The 24,192-nt window shown below is 38.5% G+C and overlaps 2 protein-coding genes across 4 annotated transcripts in view; one reads left to right on the plus strand and one right to left on the minus strand.

The window, feature by feature from the left end:
* The window catches only part of mmp23ba (matrix metallopeptidase 23ba), a 568,642-nt gene that overhangs the window by 84,572 nt on the left and 459,878 nt on the right, over positions 1–24,192 (plus strand). The gene's annotated exons all lie outside the window — the stretch shown is intronic.
* Positions 5,442–22,709, minus strand: actr8 (actin related protein 8). Of its 3 annotated transcripts, XM_087262800.1 has the most exons (14): positions 22,666–22,709; positions 22,470–22,579; positions 21,280–21,450; positions 20,915–21,025; positions 20,713–20,817; positions 19,414–19,587; positions 18,292–18,385; positions 16,441–16,573; positions 13,105–13,258; positions 10,631–10,726; positions 7,343–7,483; positions 6,650–6,911; positions 5,967–6,130; positions 5,442–5,846 (listed from the first exon to the last, which is right to left on the minus strand). In XM_087262800.1, exons 2-14 carry the CDS (start codon positions 22,500–22,502, stop codon positions 5,703–5,705), a joined length of 1,782 nt encoding a protein of 593 aa, XP_087118926.1. In that variant the 5' UTR covers positions 22,503–22,579; positions 22,666–22,709; the 3' UTR covers positions 5,442–5,702.

Genomic DNA, 24,192 nt, shown 5'->3' on the forward strand with positions numbered 1-24,192 from the left:
AAATGCTTGCTGCACATAAACAGCTTTGCTGTATCGGCCCTGACAGCATCGCCGAGAAAAACATGCAACAAACCCCGTGGATCAGGGAAACAAACACAGACGATCCTTCATGAACAGCTAAATACTGTGTGCCGTGGGTCCGTAAACGCGTCTCACCCAGTCATCAACATAGGATCTCCCAGCTTGGCACTGGCAGGTCTGCCTTGCCTTCGGAAAGCACGTGCAGTCATGAATAATTAAGCAGCCGGCTCTTCTCATAGGATAAGAAAACTCCACTATGAATATTAATGAGAAACCGACGCGTCATCTTTGCACTTGCAGTTTTGCGCTACGACGCCGATTTTGATCCGCCCCAAAAATCAATTTAAAACCGGAAGCTGAAATGAGCTGACAAATGCTCAAAATGATCCAGTTTTCCCACAATTAAAGCCGACAGCTGCTAACATTGTCTTAACTGATGCTCAACACACACACATCTGTTAACAACCCCAAAAACAGTACTCGAGGGTTTCTTAAACCTTTAAGACCGGCTTAAAAAAGGTAACATTGCTATTTTTGAGGCTGATATGGCTAGCAATTATACTACTGAGATCTGTAGGCTCTAGATCAGTCATGAAGCGTTGTCGTACAGTGTTCTGCTGGAGTTCATCAATAGTCCTGCATTCACTAACACACACTATATCTGAACTGTTTGGAAAGTAATTTGTGCTTCATCCTATAGAAAAACATCATAGGAACAATGTTTAGTGGCTCAGTGTGCTACAGAAGTGTTTTTAAAAGTCTAAACGCTTTATTAATATAGTGTGCATCCAAGCCAGCCTGATCCTAGAGAAAACGTAAGTCGTTTTGCCAGTTTAGTGGCTAATTCACACGACTACGTACGAGTTCTGTCGTAAGAAATTGTACGATTTTAAAAAGGAGGCGGGGCACCTAACCCCACCCCTAAACCCAACCGTCATTGGTGGATGAGCAAGTCATACTAAATTGTACGAATTAGATCGTACAATTTCATTCGAATTAGCCACTGAATCAAAAAGTTACGAATTGCCGTGAGATTGTGTTGACTAAGCACATGTGGTCAGAACACAAACGAGTCGCAGGTAATGAAGTATTCAGCATTTCTCCTAAAGAAAAGCCCATTTAAGCAAAATGCTAGCAGGGGTCTGTAGCTCCGCCTCTTGTTTGGTTACTCGCGATGATGCGCAAACAAAATGGTGACAGTTGGCCACGCCCACTCGTAGCTTCATTTGCACAGAAACCTATGGGTGACGTCACGGTTACTATGTCCATATTTTTTCCAGTCTTTGTGCCAAGCGATAGTACGCAGAGCCTGAAATTCGGCAATATTTTGCATACAACTATATCATAGCATTTAAGACAAGGGCCTTACATTTCTCTGAATTGATTTATATATATATATATATATATATATATATATATTTTTTTTTATAATTATTGTTTTTTTTTTAGGGGTTTTTCACCTTTTATTGGGATATGAGAGTGGAGGACAGACAGGAAAGTATTAGGACCAGAGAGAGGGGAAGGGTCAGCATAGAACCTCGAGCCGGGAATCGAACTCGGGTCGCCGTGAGCACCATGGTGCTCTTTGTCGGCGCACTTAACCACTAGGCTATTGGCACCGACTCTGAATTGATTTATAAACAGTTAATACTTTTGTAAGACCCCACGAACACGAGTCCGGCCAGAAATTGGGTCAGATTGAGGGTTGAAATACCGTTTTCTGCATATGTTTCTGTGCATATGTACTGTATATGATTGTAATTCCATGTCATGACCTGTTTAATCGATTTGGTGATTCCCAGAATGCTCCGTTGAACACGATGTGGTTGAAACTACAGCTCTCAGCATGTGGTTAGAGATGCAGTTTCTTAGTAGTGTGAGATTATGAGCAATAAAAAAGCAGCCATTCGTTCTGCTCACCACATGCCATAGAGATTGCTCTATGGAAAATACATAATAATAAATCATTGTTAATGCAGTTTAACCAGTCCAAAAGCAATGACATGCTTGCAAATCAGGCAAAAAGAGAAATTACTAGTAAAAATTAAGTGATTAAGTGAAAATCAAAGCATACAAGACGAATTTAACGAGAGACAGAAGTAAAACTCAATTTTGTATTGAAAATTATTACTAAGGATGGAGAATTATACAACGATTTCTTGAGTATTTCAATAAAATCAATATGTTTCAAAGTTATTGCAAATTACCAATATGTATATTTTAATATTTCAGTATTTACTCTTTCAGTTTTAAATATTCAGTATTGCTGTGCTGGAGTGGGCGGAGCTAAAGAGCTCATTAGTCATGATATGCTCACTGTGATTCTCTGATTGGTGGAATGTTCAGCATAGCATCATGGGAAATGTAGTTTTTTCAGCATGAATTTAAGTGTTAGAACAGCGTTCATTTATAACCAGCTCTTAGAGCTGTGTTTCTCAACCACGTTCCAGGAGGACCACCAGCACTGCATGTTTCAGGTGTCTCCTTTGTCACACCATTCACAGGTCTTCTCTGCTGATGAGCTGATGATCCGAATCAGGTGTGTTTGGTTAAGGAGACAGGGCAGATACGCAGAGGTGGTGCTCCTCCAGGAACATGGTTGAGAAACACTGTCTTTGAGCTTTGCTTTTATGCAGATTGTATTCAATATGCTGTTAAATGTCTCTTGATGACTTTAATTGAGAAGTCTTCTGCTGTATTTTGTGCTTTCTCTACTAATTGGTTGTAATTCGAGCACCCTGTATATCTGCTCTTAATAATCGAATGCTAATAACGATCCTGAACTGCTCAGGATTAGGGCTCTGTCAGAGACAATCAGGGACTGTGTGAAATATGACATGACCACAGTTTGACCATGCTGAGGAGCAATTTTGATGTACTTCATGTTTTTTTTAAAACTTCTAGTGTGAATGAAAACACAGATATATATATATATATATATATATATATATATATATATATATATATATATATATATATATATATATATATATTATGTACTGATATATCTTTAATAAACTGACGTACAAAGCCCAGGATGTCTTTTTTGGATGAATAGATTTATATGTTATCGGAGAGCTAAATAAATAAGGTTAGTTGGGATTGAATAATAATAGAACTATATGAAAATCTGGAATCTGAGGGTTAAAAAAACATCTAAATATTGAGGAAAACAGTTTTAAAGTTGTGCAAATTAAGGTCATAGCAATGCATGTTCCCAATCAAGCAATCTATATTACATCAAACAACTTTTCATATATTTATGATAGGAAATTTACAAAAAAATGTCTTCAAATAACAAGATCTTAATATTCTATTTATTTTTGGCATAAAATTATTCATTTTACCTCAAAAAGTCTATTGTTGGCTATTCTTACAAATATATCAGTGCAATATAAGGTCCAGGGTCACAAATGGATCAGTGTAGACATGACTTAAATGTATTAATTCTATTAATTTATTTCCTTTATTTATTGATAAATGTGCAGCATGTGATCAGCCAATCAGATTCCAGGAGCAGAACTGCTTTACATAAACATTATAAGTGCAAGTGCCTTTTGAATACTCTTCACTTGTGTATGAATAAACTCACAGCGGATGCTTCTTGGACAAATGCAAAAACCACATGTGCAGCACATGCACAGATATTTAGCATCCAACAGTCAGAGATTCATGATACGAGATTAGCCAGATTTATTTCCTCTTTAATGGTGTCCAAATTAAGCTCTTAGCAATGCATATTACCAAAGTCCCTTTAGGTCAAGTCATTTCACTCAGCGGCCGTATGCTCGGGCATTCTGTTTGAATGGGGAAATTCTCCAAAACTACTTGGCAAGCTTCCCATTACAATTCATATTAGGAATAACCAATAAAACTAAATAACAGCTGTCTCTTTAGTTTCATTTCTAAATGTCTAAATCACACAAAATCTGCAGAAACTCACGTCTGGTCCGAGCCCCTCCCCCAGAGTATCGTCGGCCTATAGCGATTGATGATTGGCTCCTGTACTTGTGTTGCTTTATTCACCATGTTGACCGTTACACTTTCCCATTCAAAAAGATACGAATGACATGTATTGTGTATTTTAAAGTCTTTGATATTACTAATCAAAAACTGATATTTTAATATACGATACGATACGATATATACGATACGATATTTTACGATACAAAATGTCTTCACGGTACAACATTTTAGTGCCACGTTGAAAAAAAATAGTAAAAATCTAAAAGTTAAAAGATGCAAGTTGTAATATTTTGAGAATAAAGTATATATATATATATATATATATATATATATATATATATATATATATATATATATATATACACACACACACACACACACACACTCAACGGCCACTTTATTAGGTACACCTGTCCAACTGCTCTTAGCACAAATTTGTATTCAGCCAATCCCATGGCAGCAGCTCACTGCATTTAAGCATGTAGACATGATCAAGACGATCTGCTGCAGTTCAAACTGAGCATCAGAATGGGGAAGAAAGGGGATTTAAGAGACTTTGAACGTGGCATGGTTGTTGCTGCCAGACGGAGGAGAATGGCCAGACTGGTTCCAGCTGATAGAAAGGCAACAGTAACTCAAATAAGCACTCGATACAACCGAGCTCTGCAGAAGAGCATCTCTGAACACACAACACGGCCAACCTTGAGGCGGATGGGCTACAGCAGCAGAAGAGCACACCGGGTGCCGCTCCTGTCAGCTAAGAACAGGAAACTGAGGCTACAATTCACACAGACTCACCAAAACTGGACAATAGAAGATTGGAGAAACGTTGCTGCTCTGATGAGTCTCCATTTCTGCTGACACATTCGGATGCTCGGCTCACAATCTGGCCTCAACAACATGAAAGCATGGATCATCCTGCCTTGTATCAGCGGTTCAGGCTGGTGGTGGTGGTGTAATGGTGTGGGGGAGATTTTCTTTGGGTCCATTAGTACCAATTGAGCATCAACGCCACAGCCTACCTGAGTATTGCTGCTGACCATGTCCATCCCTTTATGAGCACAGTGTCTCCATCTTCTGATGGCTACTTCCAGCAGGATAATGCAGCATGTCATAAAGCTCAATCATCTCAGACTGGTTTCTTGAACATGACGAAGAGTTCACTGTACTTAAATGGCCTCCACAGTCACCAGAGCTCAATCCAATAGAGCAGCTTTGGGATGTGGTGGAACGGGAGATTGGCATCATGGATGTGCAGCCGACAAATCTGCAGCAACTGTGTGATGCTATCATGACAATATGGAGCAAAAAAGTAATAAATGACAGAACATGATGTTTTTTCATAGTATTCTACTGATTTCTTGGCATAATAAAATGATAGTTTGACTCTGTGTTCTGTTGGATATTTTTGCAAATATACTCGTGCAACATCAAAAACGTAACAGGCGAAACACTGCACTGCTCACAGTTTTATTGCATGTTTTCAAAAACGTGCAATGTTTACATCATGACTGTTCAGCCAATCAGATTCCACGACCAGAACTGCTGTGTGTACATACACTTATAAAACAAAAGTAAGTAAAACATTTTAAGTGCAAGTATCTTTTACATCTTTAATCACTTTTATATGAATCAAAACGCTTGAAGGAAAATGCAAATAAACATATGTACACAATATGTCCAGGTCACTAGCATCATGACCAGATTTCAGTGTTTTACCAGACGAAGGCGGCTCTCTCTCTCAGCATCCGCACACCGAAGCGCTGCCACTCGCGCTGGTGGATCCAGAGCTCCTGTGTGGTGTCCAAACACGCCAGCACCGAGCCTCCCTTCCACACACACACTCGAGCGTCCGTGTCCTGTGCAAAACATTAACGTTATATCACTATATATTACACACACGCGCTCTCACTCATACTCAAAACACTCACACACTCTCATACACTCTCTTTCTCTCTCTCACACACACACACACACACCTTGGGTCGTGTGATGACGTCTACGCTCTCCACCATGCATCTAAACGAAGGCGGCATCTTGTTGAGGATGCGATGCTGCAGGAACTCCTGCGCTCCGTGAAACAGCAGCCCGCCGCCGACCACCAGAATACAGCTGTACATCTTACGCTTCGTCTCGTCCGACGCTGTGAAAACACACACACACACACACACACTGTAAGAGCTCTCTTTAAACGGTAAACAATATAAAACAATATTATTAATCAACAATTTAATATAAAAACTTAATCATGCGTGGCACGGTGGTTAACACGGTGGTCTCCTTACAGCAAGAAGGTCGCTGGTTCGAGTCTCAGCTGGGTCAGTTGGCATTTCTGTGTGGAGTTTGCATGTACTCCCCATGTTGGCGTGGGTTTCCTCCGGGTGCTCCGGTTTCCTCCACAGTCCAAACACATGCACTATAGGGAAACTGATGAACTAAATTGACCGTAGTGTATGAGTGTGCATGGGTTTTTCCCTGTACTGGGTTGCAGCTGGAAGGGCTCAGTGAAAAACACTAGCTGTGCATATTAACCCTTGTGTGACAGCACTATTTTTGACCCAACACCGCCTGTAGAGAAACGCTGCACAGGAGTGTGTGTTTGACGGCGCTATTTTTGACCCAGCAGAGGAGTGTGTGTGTGTGTGTGTGTGTGTGTGTTTACCACAGGAGTCGATGCTGTGCAGGATGGCTTTATCGATGCCCAGAGCTTTTCCCTCAAACTGAGACATGGCTGTTTTCCTGGACAGCAGAGCAGACGGCGTCTCTTCAGTTTCAGCTCCTCCGACCAGACACTCGGCCTGAGAATGACCCAGATCCAGATCCTGACCCAGACTGCTCCTGTCTGACACCTCGCAAACGCTGGATTCACCTTCGAAACTGCTCGGTTTGGGGAAGGATTTACGATCTGCGCTGGCTTTAGACGACTAAAGAGAGAGAGAGAGGCAGATTAATGCTACTACAGTTTGATCAGAACAGATCTTTCAATTCCAGTTTCTTTGCAAATCCTGTCCTGTGGACACGTTTAGATGTAATACTATGGAGACATGTTAATACGCTGCTGTCAATCAACATCAGTGGGCGGGGAACACCCCACTGCTACATCATGTTGCAGTGAGCATCAAAATCTCTGGGATTTGGATCCTATTTTAACGTCAGGAAATAAAAACAGAGATTTATTGTGTTTCTATCACTCAAGTATGACTTGAGACTACACACACTACAGCGTACAAAGGTTGATTTTCATCATAGGAACCCTTTAAACATCATTAACTAGTAGAATAAGCTTACAGTAAAGTGCGACTGAAGCATTATTAATAGCTGTTCTCCATGTCTGAGAGTGAGTTATCTGCTGCACCTGGTCTTGTTTGCTCTGTGTGGTCAGCAGAAAGTGTTCGTCGTGAGGATCCTCCGCGTCTCCCTGAGAGCGATGCAGCAGTGATGTCATCTTCTGACCCACAATCCCGAACGCAGCCGGGTAGAATAACGTCATCGGAGCCTTGAAAATACATGGAAAAATGTTTGTTATGAAGAAATAATTGAAGATAAAGAGTTAAGAATCAAACGACCAAAGGTGAAAACAAACAGATCTGTGCGGCTCTTAAAGTGACAGTACACTACATTTCTGCTGTCGACTGTTTTTATCATCAATCAGTCCTTCATTTTCTTGTTGGCTTAGTCCCTTTATTAATCCGGGGTCGCCACAGCGGAATGAACCGCCAACTTATCCAGCAAGTTTTTACGCAGCGGATGCCCTTCCAGCTGCAACCCATCTCTGGAAAACATTCAAACACAATCACACACACACACTCATACACTACGGACAATTTAGCCTACCTAATTCACCTGTACCGCATGTGTTTGGACTGTGAGGGAACCTGGAGGAAACCCACGCGAACGCAGGGAGAACATGCAAACTCCACACAGAAACACCAACTGAGCCGAGGCTCGAACCAGCGGCCTTCTTGCTGTGAGGTGACAGCACTACCTACTGCGCCACTGCCTCGCCCCATCATTATCAATCAAACAACAAAATCAACCACTGCTCTTGATCTTGAGTTTTGTAGCTTAAAAAGAAACAAATTCAGTTTAATTCTTACAGTGAAGACGCTTAAAGCAGAGTTTGTTTCATTAGTACATTATTATTCTGCAGTATTTTTATTTATATTCTCTACAGCATTTATTAAGTATTATAATACATTAGTTTAAATACTGTAGTGTTTTTGACCACTCTGACACCTCCAACAGAGATGTGCAATCAGCGAATTTATTTTTTTCTTTTATTTATGTGCGATATATTTTTTATCACCAAAAATGATTGAGGTAACATGTGTAGTACGATGAGTCGATATGAAGAGTTTCGTTGCAAAACGAGATTTTGACAAATGCTGGTTATTTGACAATATTATTTAAGACATCAAGAGTCAAGTTCATTCACAATTTTTGTACATTCAACTCTTATCTGGCTCAGTGAAGGCCAGGAACACAACATTTATAAATCCAGGATATTTTTTATTTAATTTTAAGTCCGTAAATAGTTCATAAATAAGTCAAAAAACATGCTAAAATGCAACATATTATTCTTAACATTGTCAAACATCTTAAATTGGTAACAAAAAACAATACATCATAAATATATGGAATAATATATACGAATATTGATTAATAATAATAATAAGATTCTGAGTTAGGTTTGGCCAGAATGTACATAACATAACTTTTTTTTTTTTTTTCAAAACGCTATATATCCACCCTAGGCTATATTCTACAGTGATACCATTAAGAAAAGCTAGTGAATAGTTTTGTTTGATAAGATTAGTTAGATAAACGACTTGTAGCTTACAGAGTCCGCTACACAAGCTCGCCTCGCCCCATCATATTTAATGAATTATTTCACTGTAATGATAATAATAATAGTAGTAATAATAATAGTAATAATAATAATCATAATAATAGTAGTAGTAATAATAATAATAGTAATAATAATAATAATAATAATAATAGTAATAATAATAATCATGATAATAGTAGTAGTAATAATAGTAATAATAATAATAATAATAATAATAGTAATAATAATAATCATGATAATAGTAGTAGTAATAATAGTAATAATAATAATAGTAATAATAATAGTAATAATAGTAATAATAATATTCATAATAATAGTAGTAGTAATAATAATAATCATAATTATAGTAGCAGTAATGATAATAATAGTAATAATAATAATAGTAATAATAATAATCATAATTATAGTAGCAGTAATGATAATAATAGTAATAATAATAATAGTAATAATAATAATAGTAATAATAATAATAATAATAGTAATAATAGTAATAATAATAATAGTGGTAGTAATAATAATAATAGTAGTAATAGTAATAATAGTAATAATATTCATAATAATAGTAGTAGTAACAATAATAATAGTAATAATAATAGTAATAATAATAATAATAATAATCATAATCATAATTATAGTAGCAGTAATGATAATAATAGTAATAGTAATAATAATAATATTAATAATAATAGTAATAATAATAATCATAATTATAGTAGCAGTCATTATAATAATAGTAATAATAATAATAATAATAATAATAATAGTAATAGTAATAATAATAATAATAATCATAATAATAGTAGTAAAAATAAGTATAATAATAATAGTAATAATAATAATAGTAATAATAATAATCATAATAATAGTAGTTCTAATATTAATAGTAATAATAATAATAATAATAATAATAATAGTAATAGTAATAATCATAATAATAGTAGTAGTAATAATAATAGTAATAATAATAGTAATAATAATAATAATAATAGCTTATTTATTGCTTGTTGTGAAAAAGCAAAACTGTTTATTTTTCTCCATAACAGCCTGTGCCCTTTATGTTCCCTTATAATAAATCAACAACAACAAAAATTAACGTGAGGTTTTAGGCTATAAATAATAGATGCAACCGCATAAATAAATCTTCAGATAGGCTACTCACGCAAGAAATTATTTAAAAAATAAACGTACAAAGGACACTTAGAAATGTCGCCTTGCAGACTGGTATCTTGTGATGGGGAGGAGCGTAGGAAAAGCGCTGGCCCTGGCCTTCCTCTTAATTGACATCAGTGGAGACTCATTCCCTGCTGCATTTGTGTATTGTTGACAGACGCAGGAGTATCTTATTCTGGTCCACATTTGTAGTGTTTTTATACATTTTTGTAAAGTTGAAGGCTTCATCTTCTATCGCTAAATCAATGAGCAAACTCGGAGCACTTCTACGGCGGCGACTTTCTTCCTAGGGGATGCTGAGCTCGCGCAGCATCCTGAACGTTCTGTAACTGTCGCACTTTGTAACTGTCACACACTTTTCTACCCCCTTCTATGCACCCTCCCTCCCATCTCCTCCCCCGCCGGGTTGAATTTGCTTATTGCACAAGGTTTGAGGATCCGATTTTTATTATATAGAACTGTTTTCCTAACTCTATCCAATCAGAGCTCAATCAAAATCAAGCTATCCCATCAGAGTAAATGTGAGCAGGTGTAAACAGACCATAGGTGAGCAGCTTCAGACGCAGATTATGAGTGCAGATGACATAAACACGAATGATGTCAAATGATTCAGTGATCGTCTACCTGGAGCTTCTCGTCTCCTAACCGCAGCTGATACAGCAGGACTGGGGAATCTGGGAAACGGGTGCGGAACTCGTGATCCTGCAGTCCGGAAATATCCTGCAGAAATAAACCATCATTAATACAGCGTAACACACAACTCTGAAACATGAGGCTGATTTAAACAGGAACACTTGGAAAACAAAGTTGGAACACTGCTGCTTACACACACATGCACAAACGTACACACACACTCTTTCAGAAAAAACTATGCATTAATACAGCGTAACACACAACTCTCAAAGATGAGGCTGATTTAAACACTGACACTTTGAAGACAAAGTTGTGTTGCTACACACACACACACACACACACACACACACACACACACACACACACACACACACACACACACACACACACACACACAAAACAAAGTCAGAGAACACTGTTGCTTAGTCACACACACACACGTGCATACATGTAAACGCACACATGTACACATGCACACACACACACACACACACACACACGCACACGCACACGCACACAAAAACACACACACAAACACTCATACACACACACACATGCACAGACACTCAAAACAAAGTCAGAGAACACTGTTGCTTAGTCACACACACACACACACATGCATGCATACATGTAAACGCACACATGTACACATTGCACACACACCCACGCACACAAAAACACACACACAAACACTCATGCACAGACGCACACACTGACACTCAAAACAAAGTCAGAGAACACTTACTCAGTTACACACACACACACATGCATACATGTAAACGCACACATGTACACATTGCACACACACCCACACCCACAAAAACACACACACAAACACACATGCACAGACGCATACACACACACACTGACACTTAAAACAAAGTCAGAGAACACTTACTCAGTTACACACACACAAATGCATACATGTAAACACACACATGTACACATTGTACGCACACTCACGCACACAAAAACACACACACAAACACTCATGCACAGACGCATACACTGACACTCAAAACAAAGTCCGAGAACACTGTTGCTTAGTCACACACACACACACACACACACACACACGTAAATGCACACATGTACACATGCACACACACCCACAAAAACACACACACAAATACACATGCACAGACACACACACACACTGACACTCAAAACAAAGTCCGAGAACACTGTTGCTTAGTCACACACACACACACACACACACACACACACACACACACACACACACACACACACACACACACACACACACACACACACACACACACACACACACACGTAAATGCACACATGCACACACACCCACAAAAACACACACACACAAATACACATGCACAGACACACACACACACACACACACACTGACACTCAAAACAAAGTCCGAGAACACTGTTGCTTAGTCACACACACACACACACACACACACACACACACACACGTACACATGCACACACACCCACAAAAACACACACACAAATACACATGCACAGACACACACACACACACACACACACACTGACACTCAAAACAAAGTCCGAGAACACTGTTGCTTAGTCACACACACACACACACACACACACACACACACACACACACACACACACACACACACACACACACACACACACACACACACGTACACATGCACACACACCCACAAAAACACACACACAAATACACATGCACAGACACACACACACACACACACACACACACTGACACTCAAAACAAAGTCCGAGAACACTGTTGCTTAGTCACACACACACACACACACACACACACACACACACACACACACACACACACACACACACACACACACACACACACACACACACACACACACACAAACACAAACACAGGCTCAATCTCAAAATGAAGTCAGAACACTGTTGTTTCTACTCATACACACACATGCATGCAAACACACACGCACACAATCACACATATGCACATGTCAGCTTTCTGGAATCCTGTAAAGTGACACATTTTGCGCAGCTTGCTTGTTTTGCACTTTTAGGTACTTTCTGGTTTTCACAGGTGTTTTTTATGTGCTGCTTTCATGTTCCTTTTATACACACAACTTACTATTATTATCATTTCTCACAACTAGTTTTGCAATCTTCATAAATTGTGGATTGTATATTAGTACATGACTTTGGGTTTTTCCAGATCTCCTGAGTTGTATGATGTTCCTTTAAGAGCTCAACATATTGTTTTCCTATTTGTAATTAGTCTGTTATTGTCATTATAATATCATTATATGTCACATCATTCATAATAGCACTTGCAATAGGTAAAATAAAACCATGTGTACAATTTTAGCTACTGAGAAACAATTCACAAGTCATGAAGATAGCAAACATAAGCGTGTTTACACTGAAAAACAATAGAAAAGTAGTGCATTGGAGAGGAAAGATGTATGTGTGAACGGCCCCCAAGTCTTTCACCTGATCCAGGTGGCAGAAGGACTCTTTGAGCTGCTGCAGAAGCACACAGTCCAGTTTATTCCCCAGCTGACAATCTCTATAGGGAAACCCAGCTCTCTGCATGAGCCAGAAGAAGCAGCGCGTCACGTCTGAGCCCCCGTACGCAAGACACAACCTGCACAGAAACACATGCATCCTTAAACAGTGTTGGCTATATAGGCATAATGTACATCCCGCTGCATGTGGATACTGATGCAATGAGTACATTTTGTCGGTGTGATTATAATCTGAGGAATAATCACAGTTAACATGATTATTAAACATTTCACTACAACACTAGTTTATTAGTTTAGTTTAGTTTATTAGTGTTGATTATTGTTGCTCAGTAAACAAATAATACTGCACATTCATTCATTTTCTTTATCGGCTTAGTCCCTTTATTAATCTGAGGTCGCCTCAGCGGAATGAACCGCCAACTTATCCAGCATATGTTTTACGCAGCGGATGCCCTTCCAACCGCAACCCATCACTGGGAAACACCCATACACTTCCATTCCATTAGCCTACCCAATTCACCTATACCACATGTCTTTGGACAGTGGGGGAAACCGGAGCACATAATAACAATAATAGTAATAATAATAATAATAATAATATAAACAAACAAATGGTTAGGTTTCCAGTGGAATTAAAAGAAAGCGAAAAAGGTTTTGACTTAAAAAATAAGTAACACTGAAAATAAAAATTAGTCTTCATCTATTTGGTATTAAATATAAGCTACTGTACATAAAGAAAACAATTACTGCTGGACATCATCTAAAAGGCTGCTTTAATCAACTATATTACAAGATTGTTCTGTATTTTCAGTTTGTGCATTTTTTGTAGAACTTTTTATATATATTTATTTAAATTTATTTATATTTATTTGATGATCCCTCGGTTCCAGCTCGCATCTCAGCCTGCCTGTTGGATATTTCACACTGGATAAAAGATCATCATCTTCAGCTGAACCTCGCAAAAACGGAAATGCTTGTAGTTTCTGCCAACCCGACTCTACACCATAACTTTTCAATCCAGATGGACGGGGCAACCATTACTGCATCCAAAACGCTGAAAAGCCTTGGAGTAACGATTGATGACCAACTAAACTTCTCTGACCACATCTCTAGAACTGCTCGATCGTGCAGATTCACACTCTATAACATCAGAAAGATCCGACCCTTCCTATCTGAACATGCAGCTCAACTCCTTGTTCAAGCTCTTGTTCTCTCCAAACTGGATTACAGTAACTCTCTACTAGCCGGGCTTCCAGCTAACTCTATCAAACCTCTTCAACTGCTCCAGAATGCAGCAGCACGAGTGGTCTTTAATGAACCTAAAAGAGCACATGTCACTCCGCTGCTCATCCGTTTGCACTGGCTGCCGGTTGCTGCTCGCATCAAATTCAAAGCTCTGATGTTTGCCTACAAAGCGACTTCTGGCCTTGCTCCTTCTTATCTGCTCTCGCTTCTGCAGATGTATGTGTCCTCCAGAAACTTGCGTTCTGTGAATGAACGTCGCCTCGTGGTTCCATCCCAAAGAGGAAAAAAATCACTTTCGCGAACGCTCACGCTCAATCTGCCCAGTTGGTGGAATGAACTCCCTAACTGCATCAGAACAGCAGAGTCACTCGCTACTTTCAAGAAACCACTAAACACTCAACTATTTAGTCTCCACTACACTTCCTAATCTGTAATTTCTCTGAATATCACACTAACTGTACAAAAAAAAAATAAATAAAAATACTAATACTACTAATACTTCCCTTCTTAGACTTTACAGACCTGAAACTCGCTTATAGCACTTATTCATTGTTGCTCTTGGTTGTGTAAATTGCTTCCTTGTCCTCATTTGTAAGTCGCTTTGGATAAAAGCGTCTGCTAAATGACTAAATGTAAATGTAAACAATTCCTCTATTTGTCTTTGGGAAAGCACACAACCTACAGCAGGGATCACCAAACTTGTTCCTGGAGGGCCGGTGTCCTGCAGATTTTATCTCCAACCCTAATCAAACACACCTGAACAAGCTAATCAAGCTCTTATTAGGTATACTTGAAACACCAATGCAGGTGTGTTGAGGCAAGTTGGAGCCCTGCAGGGCACCGGACCTCCAGGAACGAGATTGGTGACCCCTGCCCTACAGCAAACACTGCACAGAACATATAACATATGGCACACACTTGTTAACAGAACTTAAACACATTGCCACCATTGACGGTCATAATAAACGAACTCAGATTGTAGAGCATGACCAATCAGGATCAAGCATTTCTGAGAGCCATGTAATGGAGAACTATAGTGCAGAGATTCCCAAACTGAGAACATCCAACATGAGAAAAGAGTGAGAATGATGGGGCGATTAAGTTTGGGGCAAATGCCTTTAGCAGAGATCGTAATTTCTAATTTAACATAACCGTTTTCGTTTGTTTTATTGCTAAGCTACAAAAGACAAAACAAGTGCAGCTTGACTAGTATAACTCAATTCTGTTATAATAAATGGATTTGTTTTTGTTTTAACTGTTTATTATAAAATGAAAACACGTATGCTGCATTAGTTAATATACAGTAAAGCAATGTTTTCTAATTATTTTATGATGTTAATTAAATTACGATATGACCCATGGCAACTTTGATGTAATAGAGTTTGGTATATTTACCTTCCCACAGCCATATCACCCTGCAGCCCAAGACCGGTTACTCACTGAAGCTAAGCAGGGCTGAGCCTGGTCAGTACCATGGGAGACAACTAGGGAACACTAGGTTGCTGTTGGAAGTGATGTTAGTGAGGCCAGCAGGGGGCGCTCAACCTGTGGTCTGTGTGAGTCCTAATGCCCCAGTAAAAGTGAAGGGGACACTATACTGTCAGTGGGGGCCGTCTTTCAGATGAGATGTTAAACCGAGGTCCTGACTCTCTGTGCTCATTAAAAATCCCATGGCACTTCTTGTGAAAGAGCAGGGGTGTAACCCCGGTGTCCTGGCCAAAGTCCCTCTATCGGCCCATACGATCATGGCCTCCCAATCATCCCCTTCCACTGAATTGGCTCCATCACTGTCTCTCCACTCCACCAATAGCTGGTGTGTGGTGAAGCACTGGCGCCGTTGTCCTGTGGCAGCCGTCGCATCATCCAGGTGAATGCTGCACACTGGTGGTGGTGTGGAGAGACCCCCCTCATGATTGTGAAGCGCTTTGGGTGTACGGCCATACACAATAAATGCGCTATATAAATACACAATACATTACATTTTATTTGCCCACCTCCCTCAAGCAAGTTTGACCCTTTATAAGCAAAACTTTGAGCAACCCTGCTTTTCTTTTACCTGGAGCTGCGGTGGGAGACGCCGTCCTCCACACAGCACACACTGGTCTTCTGATCGCCCACGTCCACAACACACGCACTGCTCAGACCGCTGCCGAAGGTGGCACACACTGACTCCTGGTGCACCACAACAGCTGCACACACACAGAAGACATCAGCAGGCACACTTCATAATCTGCAACATTACACACTACATGAAATACAGGGGTAATATAGAGTGTTTTCATGATGCATCGTCAGTCGGCTATACTAGAGATAGAGAATGTAAACAATGCCACTGAACTGAACTCTCATATTTATATTGCAGCAGAAAATGATCAATAACTGACAGGTTTTGGCCTTTCCTAATTGAACAGACCAGGGAAAAAAAACATTTAAAGTACTTTAAACTGGCAAAAGTTATAATAAATCAAGAAAAAGACAAATTAAGAACAAAAGAGGATCTATTTTAATGATATAAGCTCATAGATGGTCTCACTTTTGACACAACTAATCCATTGGCGCCTCCCAAACACGCTATATATATATATATATATATATATATATATATATATATATATATATATATATATATATATATATATATATATATATATATATATATACACACAGTATATATAAAGACACAGACGGATGTCAGACTGTTAACTCACTTTTATCATCATTTGCATGAAAGTGCAATTATTTACAGAGTAATAACAAGTATTTTAATATAACGTTTTTAAAACTAGGATGATGGTTCAATATGAATAGAACAGATCCAAGAACTGTCCATCCCAGTCAAAACAGTGGAAGTTTAGCGGGTCTCATGCTGTCATTAGCCAAAATATCTTGACAAACCACACATAAAGGTCGTGGTTCATCAGCTGGTCCTGTCCACGTGAATCCTAAACTCAAATACTGATCATCATATCGTCGTCTTTTGGGTTTAAACCCTGAACTTGAAGGCTTTGAATCGGGGGGGTCTCAGAAACCGATCCATTGTATTAGCAGACATACCTGTATTGGTGGGCTTGCCAAACAGAAGCGAAATCACAGCTATGGCCTTCTGGGTAAAAAAGATTTTCTTATTTTTGACGTATTATTTTTTTTAGCTTTGTTTAATTAAAACGTTTAAATACAATAAAAAAATACATATAATAATTAAACTTAATAATAATTTTTATTATATAATATTTTTCCCCGCGCCTCCCCTGACATGCTCTGGCGCCCCCCAGGGGAGGCGCGCCTCACACTTTGAAGACCCCTGGTCTAAAGCGTATGGTGCAGTTGCACTTAGAACTCACTTCTGCTATTTTAATGAGAAAAACTAAAAGGGTCTAAAGGGTCATTAAATTCTCTTAATGAGTTATAGGTGCGTTTTGGGCATAACATGCATTAAACCAATCTGAGTTTTAACTCCCATCGCCTTTAAGAGAAGAATGTGCCATAGCGGGTTCGCTATTTACATGGCAGACCTTATTAGCAGAAAAAATAAATGCTAGACTGATCGATTGGAAACGGATCTGCTGCTGCAGGAATAACAACTTTTAGTTTTAGTGAGTTATTAGGAATGAACTAATAAATTGGCATCACCAAGATTAATAAATGCCTTTGTAGTTTTGATTGTGAGTTGAGTTTTAGTGAACTAATGTTAACAAATGCAGCATAATTGCACAGTGTTAAAGGACAATCGGCCTAAACATAATCAGAGCAATTTCTCTCAGCATCTCGTACATGTCACAGCCCAGAATACACGTGAAAACGTTTGTGTTTGAAAATAATTCGTTCTGGTTTGACTGCGGTGGAAATGCAAACTAAACTAAATTAAAAAGGAAGATTTGTCAGTGGAAAAGCAGATTTTGTGGCATACCTGAGAAACCCATTTTAACCAGCAGCATATTGACGATCTCCTTCACATGCTGACGGTTATATATGTCAGGAATGAGGAGGATGCATCTGTAATACTGCGAACAAAATGAAAAACTCGTCAAAAATAAACATCATCTCTCGTTTAGGAGAAACCTCAATGGGTGCACTGCAAACACTTCTCTTACTCAGAGCTTTCGTCTTGCTTCCAGTCCAAATATCTAATAACTCTTAAATCAATACTTATTATTACTAAGAATAAACTCATTCTTATTTGGGAACACTTGTCAGAATACATTATAATTTGAACGGCTTGTGTTAGTCTGTTTTTCATTATCACAAGGTTTCTATAATCCTGGACCAGGCTGTATCCTGAGCAGATGCTGTGGCGGTCATGGAGGAGTGGAGATCACGAGACTGATTCCTGAAAGATCCCAATGACAGACGAGTCCCGTGGGCCAGCCTGATCACCCGCCGGTGACCTGCAGCTTCTCCACGATGGACGTCAAGCATTCTCCAGCATCCTGCGCCTAGACTGCAGCTCTGTAGAGGAAGTTTGGCCAGAGGAGAAATGGTCGTTTCCAACTGAGCCTGATTTCTCTCAAGGCTTTTTCCTTCACTTTCATCAATTGGTGAAGTTTTTCTTTTCTCTTCACTTTTGCCACTGGCTTGCTTGGTTAGAGACTTGTGGAGCTGCGTACGGATCGATTTGCTCTTCAGCGTTTGGACTTTCAGCAGTGAAAATTAAACCACACTGAACTGAAAACTGGACCGACAGTTTCAGTCAACTAGAACTTCTGTGTTCAGCTGCTGCGGCACAATCTACAGTGTAAAATTGCCAGAGAAATAAAGATGAATTGAATATTGTTTTGTTTTTCGATAAAACAAGCAAAATAATCTGCCAATGGAGTAAGCAAAATAAAATCTTGCTTCAAACCAAAGCCAGGATTATCTTGCTCACCCCACTGGCAGATCTCACTCACATCTTACTCATTATTCCTGAGTAAAGAAAACAATACTTTGTACTTGTCTAGAAAATGCTTCTTGATTTAAGAGTTTTTGGATATCTGGACTACAAACAAGACAAAAGCTCTGAGTAAGAAATGCACTGGATCTCCAGGCGTACCTTGAGATCCTTCAGAGGGATCTGTAGGAGTTTCTGAAGAGCGTGAGTCCAGATGTGCTCCAGGTCCATCATGACAGCACTGAGCGAGCCGCCGGAGCCGCTGTGGAGGTTCAGACGACCCCTGCACACGGGCCAGTGCACGCTGTAGCAGTCTGTAGGGTTCACATACAACGCCTTACCACCACACACACACACACACACACACACACACACACACACACACACACACACACACACAAACACAAACACAAACACAAACACACACACACACACGCGCACACACACACGCAAACGCAAACACGTATACACACAGACGTGCACATACATACACAAACACATGCATGAGCACAGACACACGCACACACACAGACACACACACACATATTATAGTTTAGAGTTGTACTGCCAAATGAAGAGCATAAACTAAAAATAAACAGCCTGTTGTCATTGTGTGGACAACAAATAGCAAATTATCGTTATATTTAAAGTAGAACTGGACAAAGATTAATCGGATTCAAAATAAAAGTTTACTATATGTGTGTTTTCTGTGTTTATTTATTTTCTATATATATATATATATATATATTTATATATATATATATATATATATATATATATATATATATATATATATATATATATATATATATATATATATCACATATATATGTATAATACACATAATATATTAATTTAAACATCTATGAAATGAAATAGTTTTGTTTAGTTTTAGGGTCGGGCAAAATCTGCAGACATTTTGCTATTTCCGTGAAGTATTTTGTAAAAAATATGCAGATTAATGCGCAATGATTTTGGGAGTATCATAACTAAAAACTTAATATATGAAATAAAAAAATAACACCTTTTCCACTTTTGTTGAATGTCTACAATGCAAATCCAATTAGATCCACTTATTTTGGTAAACAAAGCAGGTCTCTCATATACAATATTTACTAAAAGACAGAACATTTTACTTTACAAACTATATTGTAACTAAATCATATGAACATCTTCATATTAGCCAGTAATATTACTGAAATTAATTTAAAAACTAAATAAATATAAATTTACACAAGCAAAATAAACAGACTCAATAATAAAATCTGTGGAAATCCGCATGTGCAGATTCCATGTGGGCCGACTTATATTGTCTTCATGGCTTTCTGTATGCCACAGAATAATACACATGCAATATTAGATCTCAATAGATTAGGAAAATACTCCATCTAACAAAAACATCTGCGACAATGGGACAGATGCATCTCTATTATTGTCATGAGCAGTGTTTTCTCGACTTACCTCTTCTCCGACCACATATTCAGGATGGTGACTTGTGTTTGTCCAGCTGACTTTAGAGTTTGGGTCTAGAACAGCAGGTCGTATCTGTCTGTTGTATAACCTTGCCTGTAAACACACACACACACACACACAAACACACACACACACACTGCATGAAGAGCAGCATTTGATTGACTGTGATCTGCAGAAAAATTGTTTGTACCTGTTCTGCGGACACTGGCGTTCTCCTCACACCGTTGGACATTTTCTTGGACCAGATCACCTGATCAACCATTTTCAGCCCGTTCTGCCTCTGCTCATTACTGTCTGCAGACTGCACAAAACACACACACTCAATAGTATTAAAAGCTCAAAAAAAAAAAAAAAAAAAAAAAAATATATATATATATATATATATATATATATATATATATATATATATATATATATATATATATATATATATATATATATTGTGCAGCTCTACTTTAATGTAAACCAATTATGGGAGACCAACAAAACAAAATTAGCAACAATTAAAATAGCACAAACGTCCACTTTATTAGCAGACAGTGGCAAAACACTCACATTCAGGCCTTCTCGGAGCAGACACTTGTCTTCATAGCGGCTCTGGCCGGGGTGTTTGTGTCTGCGGGCGATCACATGAGGGACGCTTATGGGTAATGTGTCCGTCGCTCGACCCAGACGCAGCGTTCTTGATCCAGGATGAATCACAACGATGAAGTTGGCTTGAATTTGCTGAAATCCACAACGACAATGTGTGTGAGATAGGGAAATTACGATCAAATATTCAAAATAACATGGCAACCAATATAGAGACTTCTAAATGAACGAATGTGCAAATATAAAACCAACTTTACCTCTATGAGAAATACAAATAGTTTACACAGGATTACTGCAGTTAGCTAAATCTATACTATAACTTTAAACAATTTTGTTACTAGTAAATAAACACGGTCTACAAACACAAACATACAAATTAATTAAAAAACAACCACAATATTATTATATAAGTAAACTTAATACGAAAACACAACTCTAATGGTTGGAGGGGCGTGGCTAAGCATATTTCGTCCAAGCTGTCGAGAGGTCATATTTTGATAACCAAGACAAACATTTTTTTTCAGTGGATTAACTTGCACGAATGATTTGTCCACTGTAAGACTAATATTGCGTGCTAATAAGTTAAACAATTAATAATATTAAAGTAACAGATTCATACTAAAATACACACGAAATCAAAACTAATTTATTTTGTTAGCACACATAGCTAGTTTTGTGGTGAACAATTCATCTGTGCATGTTATTAAAAGAAAAAACAAAATATTACTATAACTAAATTTAATATAAAAAACACGACTCTGCTAGCAGCAAACTAACGGCTAGAGGGGCGTGGGTAAGCAAATTTCGTCGTCAAACTGACGTCATCAGACAAGCATCTGCCATTCCAAAGCAGAAACTAATGGTTATACTTTGATTAAAGATTACTAAAACAAACATTTGTCTCAATGGATTACTTTTATTCGGATTAATTGTTCACATAAAGACTAATCACGTGTGCTATTAAAATAAGCATAGTAAATTTTGATTTGATACAGACTTTATTACCATTAAATTAACACTGATTCAAATGTTAAACTGATGCATCTGTTCACTGAATTCTGTAGATATAATTAAGCTTACTTTGTGTAACACTTTTATCTTAAATGCTACAGAGAAACACGTGTGTGTTGATTTATCCTGGCTGTATTTCTGACCTCCTGCACGGGCTCCGGTACCGCGGCGGGCATGATGGGTCTCTTCACGCCGCGCTGCTGCTCTTTTTCCCGGTCTTTCTCTCTGTCCCGGCCGTTCTCCGCATCTCGATCTGTTTGTGTCATGGTTATGATGATAAGAAACTAATTAAATCAACTGAACATTCATCAACACTCTGCTGGTGAATCAGAAACTGACTTCTTCTACTTGTTTACGTCGGTTGAGTGGTTGCTCGCTTTCCCGCCATCTGCTGGCCTGGAGACAGGGTTGTCAGGTCTTCGAAACATGGCCGTCACAGGACAAAACCTATTTTTTACAGTCAAAACGAGCCAAAAATTTTTTTTTTAAAACAAACAAACAAAAAAAAAAACGGTCAAAACGAGCCCCAAACTATTTCAATATTATAATAAATACTCAAAACAATATTGGTACAGATACAGATGGGATACAGCTGCGGATAATTACATTAATAAAGTGTAATTATTGTGATCCTGTGTACATCAGAGGGTTTGGTTTAGAGTTGAGTGGGAGATAATAAAATATAATATAATGAGTAGTTTAATAAGTAAAATGACAAATACTACAATTACTGTTTTTACATTACTGTGATGGTTGGGTTTAGGGTTGGGATAGCTGTTAATAAAACGCAATTAATAAGTAATTTAATAAATAATTCTTGTTAACTTCCGGCTTCAGCTGTATCCTGTAGAAACAACCCAATATATACACCATCAAAGATTCATAAAGTACACATTTTCCATCACTTTAGTAAACATTATACACTTTTATTTAAAAAAATAATGACATATATAATGATTTGGTATCATAACAATCTTAGAGTATAGTTTAATCAAAGATGAAGATTCTGTCATCATTCACTCATCCTTTACTTGTTTAAACCAAGTTTCTTTCTTCTGTTAAACAAGATATTTTGATAATATATTTTAACCATTGACCATCTGCTTTTCCTTCTGTGGAAGTCAATGGTTACAGGCTTTCAACTTTCTTCAGTAAATCTTATTTTGTGTTCAACGGAAGAAAGAAACTCCGATTAGAATTTTAAGGCGAGTATTAAGAATATATTTTTATTTTCTACCCCTTTAAGACTTTTCTTCTGTATATTAATTGCAGTTCCTGCCAATAATAATGCACATTCTCCTCACAAAATGCTCTCTCTGTTTCACCATCCTTGCACATACATTCATTTTCCTTCGGCTCAGGCCTTTATTCATTAGGGGTCGCAACTACGTAATGAACCGGCAACTATTCCAGCATATGTTTTACACAGCGGATGCCCTTCTAACTGCAACCCTGCAATAGGAAACTGCAGTGTGGTGGATAGCGCTGTCACCTCGCAGCAAGGTCGCTGGTTCAAATCCCGGCTGGGTCAGTTTCTGTGTGGAGTTTGCATGTTCTCCTGTAATGGCGTGGGTTTCCTCCGGGTGCTCCGGTTTCCCCCACAGTCCAAACACGTGCGCTATAGGGGAACTGACCAACTAAATTATGTAGTGTATAAGTGTGTATTGGTGTTTCCCAGTGATGGGTTGCAGCTGGAAGGACATCCGGTGCATAAAACATACTGGATAAGTTGGCGGTTCATTCCGCTGTGGCGACCCCAGACTAACAAAGGGACTAAGCCAAAAAGAAAATGAATGAACGAGCGAATGAAGTTGTGGAAAACAGCTCTGCTCAACAGGAAAACTGCAGACCTGGCAACCCTGAGGA

Source organism: Danio rerio, chromosome 8 (genome assembly GCF_052040795.2).
Source record: "Danio rerio strain M-AB ecotype USA chromosome 8, GRCz13ab, whole genome shotgun sequence".
NCBI classification, from domain to species: Eukaryota; Metazoa; Chordata; class Actinopteri; order Cypriniformes; family Danionidae; genus Danio; species Danio rerio.

Excerpts from the sequence above, each read along its gene's own strand:
- actr8 (XM_087262800.1), bottom strand. The coding sequence starts at position 22,502 with ATGCCCGCCGCGGTACCGGAGCCCGTGCAGGAG. Across the intron at positions 6,912-7,342 it reads CACAGAGCAAACAAGACCAG|TCGTCTAAAGCCAGCGCAGA; the intron begins GTGCAGCAGATA and ends CTCTCTCTTTAG. Across the intron at positions 5,847-5,966 it reads ACGTCATCACACGACCCAAG|GACACGGACGCTCGAGTGTG; the intron begins GTGTGTGTGTGT and ends TGTTTTGCACAG.